Source organism: Myotis brandtii, unplaced genomic scaffold, assembly GCF_000412655.1.
Source record: "Myotis brandtii unplaced genomic scaffold, ASM41265v1 scaffold1012, whole genome shotgun sequence".
Lineage (NCBI taxonomy): Eukaryota > Metazoa > Chordata > Mammalia > Chiroptera > Vespertilionidae > Myotis > Myotis brandtii.
In genome coordinates, this window is record NW_005353371.1 from 102,854 (window position 1) to 106,969 (window position 4,116).

At 48.5% G+C, this 4,116-nt stretch overlaps 1 protein-coding gene across 2 annotated transcripts in view; it reads left to right on the top strand.

Annotated features, from left to right (window-relative positions):
• Positions 1 to 3,891: 3,891 nt before the first annotated feature.
• The window catches only part of LOC102259044 (zinc finger protein 14), a 19,245-nt gene continuing 19,020 nt past the window's right edge, over positions 3,892 to 4,116 (top strand). For both annotated transcript variants that reach the window (XM_014535115.1, XM_005853227.2), the window contains exon 1: positions 3,892 to 4,062. Coding sequence is in view for 1 of the 2 variants with exons in the window: in XM_005853227.2 (XP_005853289.1) it covers positions 4,060 to 4,062 (3 nt within the window). In the remaining variant the exon portion in view is untranslated. The remainder of the gene's footprint in view (positions 4,063 to 4,116) is intronic.

Here is a 4,116-nt window from a genome sequence, read left to right on the forward strand (position 1 = left end):
TGCAATACTATAGACTCTTTAATTCGACTTCTTGAGGCGTCCTTCTGTGATTCGCGGGGTACATTACAACACATTGCCATCTCAACAGTGTTAAGCCTTCTGATCTGTGACCATTGGCTATTTCCCCTATGATTTATTTAGATCTTTACATAATTTTGGGGGAGTTCACCCCTTTTTTCTCTTGCCTCTATTAATCAGGGAGAAATAAAGAGCAAGGAAAAAGGATGGCATTATTTCAAGGCTTGTACTCATTTTTATTAAAGATTTGCAATGTCCAAATATATAAATCCCCACCCAACCACACCCCAATTCTTTCCATTTCCAAAAATGCAAATCAAATTTTGGCAATAAAAATGTTTAATGGTTATTATTACTAGAAATTAATTTCAGGGAAAATGTGGCTATGCCCTAGCGCTAGCCGGTTTGGCTCAGTGGATAGAGCGTCGGCCTGTGGACTGAAGGGTCACGGGTTCAATTCTGGGCAAGGGCACATGCCTGGGTTGTGGGCTTGACCCCTGTTAGGTTAGGTGGCTCAGGAGGCGGCGAAGGAAATACAGAGAGTTGATCAGAAAAGGAAGGAAGGAAGGAAAGTTTATTCTGCGTCCCAGGGAGACCCACGTACTCCCAAGGACAGGGCACGTGGATTCACGCCAATAGGGAGGGGGCGCTTTTTTTATACTGCGGTTGGGTGAGGGGCGGGGACATGAGCTGAGGTATTCAGCTGAGGAAGTTTCAGCTGCAGGGGGTCAGCAAGGTATTCAGGAAGGAGTCAGTATCTGTGTGGGGGTCGGTGTTGATTCAGGGAGAAGCCAGTATCTGTGTCTGGCACGCTGATCTGTTAGAAATGCCAGGGGGAGTCCATTATCTCGTCACACATCTGCATGTATCGATCCTGGGCTCTCTCCGACCTAACAATCCCCAGGAGGGGGCATGCAGGAGGCAGCCAATCAATGATTCGCTTTCATCATTGATGTTTTTACCTCTCTCTCCCTCTCCCTTCCTCTCTGAAATCAAGAAAATATATTTCAAAAAAAGAACCACCTCCTCTTACCACACAACCACAGTAATTGAAGCACCTTGGAGAACAGCATGAAGTAGCCTCAGCAAAGCGACCAGCTCTCCCTATTTTTTTTCCTGTGAGAAGTAGAGCATTTTCTGCCCAGATGGGGCCACAGCTGGAACCATACAATTCCCAGGGCAAGTACCAGCAGGGTGTGGAAGGGCAGGGATGCAAGGTAATTTCTGCAGCAGCAGGTTCCTGAAGTTCAGCCGTGTGAGAGAAGAGACCAAACACGTGCATCTTCCCCAGTGAACTCGAATTCTTAGTAGGAGGTCATTTATTTGAGGGTTCTCGAGATGGGAGAGGAAACAAAATAAAAAGCCAGAGGTATTCCAGAGTAGAAAATCAGAATGATTTCTAGAAAAAATGCCCCGAGACTATTGTTTTCCAGATAGCTGTGAAAAGGGAGGTGAAAAAAAGATGATGAAATGCAAATATATTCTCCATCTCAGTTCTTCATGGTGAATACCCACAGACCTTTCTTCCTGCTGTGTATGGTGACTGATGCTGCTCCTCCCCGTGTGGTCCTCCTGGTAAGCTGAGTCCTGGGTGAAACGTGTGCCCTCCTTTCCTCTCTCCATTGAGGTCACCTGTGGTTCTGTGGCTCTGCCCTAGGCTGCCTGTGTCAGATGGCCTCCAGGTTCTTCTGTGTCCCAGGCTCGATGGGGTTATTGCTGCAGTTTGGGTGGGGCTGTTTGTCTCGGAGGAAACTAAAGGTGAGCATTTATTTCCTCAGGGACTGGAGAGAGGCAATGGTCAGAGCCAGGAATCTGACCTGGTTCATCCAATGAAGAGGATGTCTGGCAAGGAGTGATTTCATCATTGTCAGAATGAATGTTATGCTCGTATCACAGACTCACCAATCAGGGGGGTTATTACTTCGATGAAACCCAGATTTCTAAGTCTCCTTATTGTGGATTAAACAGTGTAACCACAAATAAGTGACTGAGTCACAAGTGAGAAAACCTAACCGCCTACTTGTATTTTCCAAGGAACATTTTCTCTCTTTAATTAAAAATGTCTTTTAAATTGTGTTAGGTCGGAGAGAGCCCAGGATCGGATACATACAGATGTGTGACCAGATAATGGACTCCCCCCTGGCATTTCTAACAGATCAGCGTGCCAGACACAGATACTGGCTTCTCCCTGAATCAACACCGACCCCAACACAGATACTGACTCCTTCCTGAATACCTTGCTGACCCCCTGCAGCTGAAACTTCCTCCCTGTTGGCGTGAATCCACGTGCCCTGTCCTTGGGGGTACGTGGGTCTCCCAGGGATGCAGAATAAACTTTCCTTCCTTTTCTGATCAACTCTCTTTATTTCCTTCGCCGCCTCCTGAGCCACCTAACAAATTGTTTTTTAAATTCTTTTAAAACATGTGTTGTTGTTTTTTTTACATGTTGTTAATCCTCACCCAAGGATATTTTCCCCGTTGATTTTCAGAGAGAGTGGAAGGAAGGTATAGAGACAGACAGAAACATGGATGTGAGAGAGACACATCCATTAGTTGCCTCCTGCAGGTGCCTGCCCAGGGGCTGGATGGATCCTACAACCAAGGTAGTGCCCTTGACTTGAATGGGACTCATGAGCTTTCAGTCCAAGGGCTGATGCTCTTAACCACTGAATAAAGCCAGCTAGGGCTAAATATGTTTTTATTGTCATAGAGGAAGGCAAAGGGAGAGGGAGATAGAAATATCAATGATGAGAATCCTCCAGGGCTGCCTCCGCCCCCTAATGGGGATCAGTCCGCAACCCTGGCAAGTGCCCTGACTGGGAATCAAACTTTGACCACCAATGAGCCACGCGGGAGGGTATGTCAGGAACATTTTTTAAAGTTAACCATTCTTCCCAACCGGCATGGCTCAGTGGTTGAGTGTTGATGTATGATCCAGGAGGTCACAGTTTGAATCCTGATCCGGGCACATGCCCGGGTTGTAGGCTCAGACCTCAGTGTGGGGTGTGCAAGAGGCAGCTGATCAATGATTCTCTCTCATCAGTGATGTTTCTGTGAGACCCATGCCGAAAGGAGCCAGGCCAAGAGACGTTGTGAGAGTTTAAGAAACTTTATTACCTTGTCTCACAGCGGCTGAGACTATTGTGTGGGCGTCAGCCGGGCAGAGTAGGGAGAGCAGGATATTTATGTCTCTAGTGAAGGTCAGTCAGAGTAACCAGTCGGACCAGGTGCAGGTGGGGGCCAGGTGTAGGCGGTCCGCTGGGAACTGGGTGAGGCGGTTTACTGCAAACCGAAGACTGGTATCATGAAACCTACAATGAGAATGATAGGAAAATCGCAGGGAGGGGCAAGAGCCCCTAGCAGGGCACAACGGAGTGCAAGAATGTGCCTAACAGTTTCTATCTCTCCCTCTCCATTCCTCTCTGAAATGAATACAAATATATATATATTAAAAAGTCAACCATTCTAAATATCCAGAAGTCACCTTTATTTTTCCACGGAAAGGATGGCTTGTTTTTGGTTTCAATGCTCTTTTTGGGAATCTGACTGTAGTTCTGGAAAGATACCCACCTAATGCATCCCTACCTGAGCCTGTGCACCTTTTTGTAAATCCACACGTCAGACTCCAGTGTCAACAAAGATGAAAATGGAGCCAGATTCCTTAGGTGCCTTTTCAGTGTGTGTGTTTGCAGGGAAGGACCACTGTTCCCTGGGGACTCTCAGCGCTGCCTCTCAGTGCAAACGTCCCTGGACAAGAGATCTGGCTGCTTTGGGCTCAGGCCTGTGCTCCTCAGGCGCTAGGGGGCGATGTCGTGAGAAGTGTCGGTCATCTGAGCTGGGCTCCAGGTGGGTGGGGCTATTGGGAGAGGGTGGGGGCACCTATAGCTGCAACCGCGCGGAAGGCCTGCTGGCTGCGGCTGAGATCCGGCCGGCATTTTTCTTGCCGTTAAAACCCTAAGGTTGCTTTGCCCTCTTGTGTGGAGCTGCGATCTAAGGTGGTGGGAGCTGCAGGCGGGACTCGGGGAGGCCCAGGAACTAGAAATGGTGAGTGTGCGGCCGGGCGGGCGCGGGGACGGGGAGGAGGGGCGGATGGAGCCG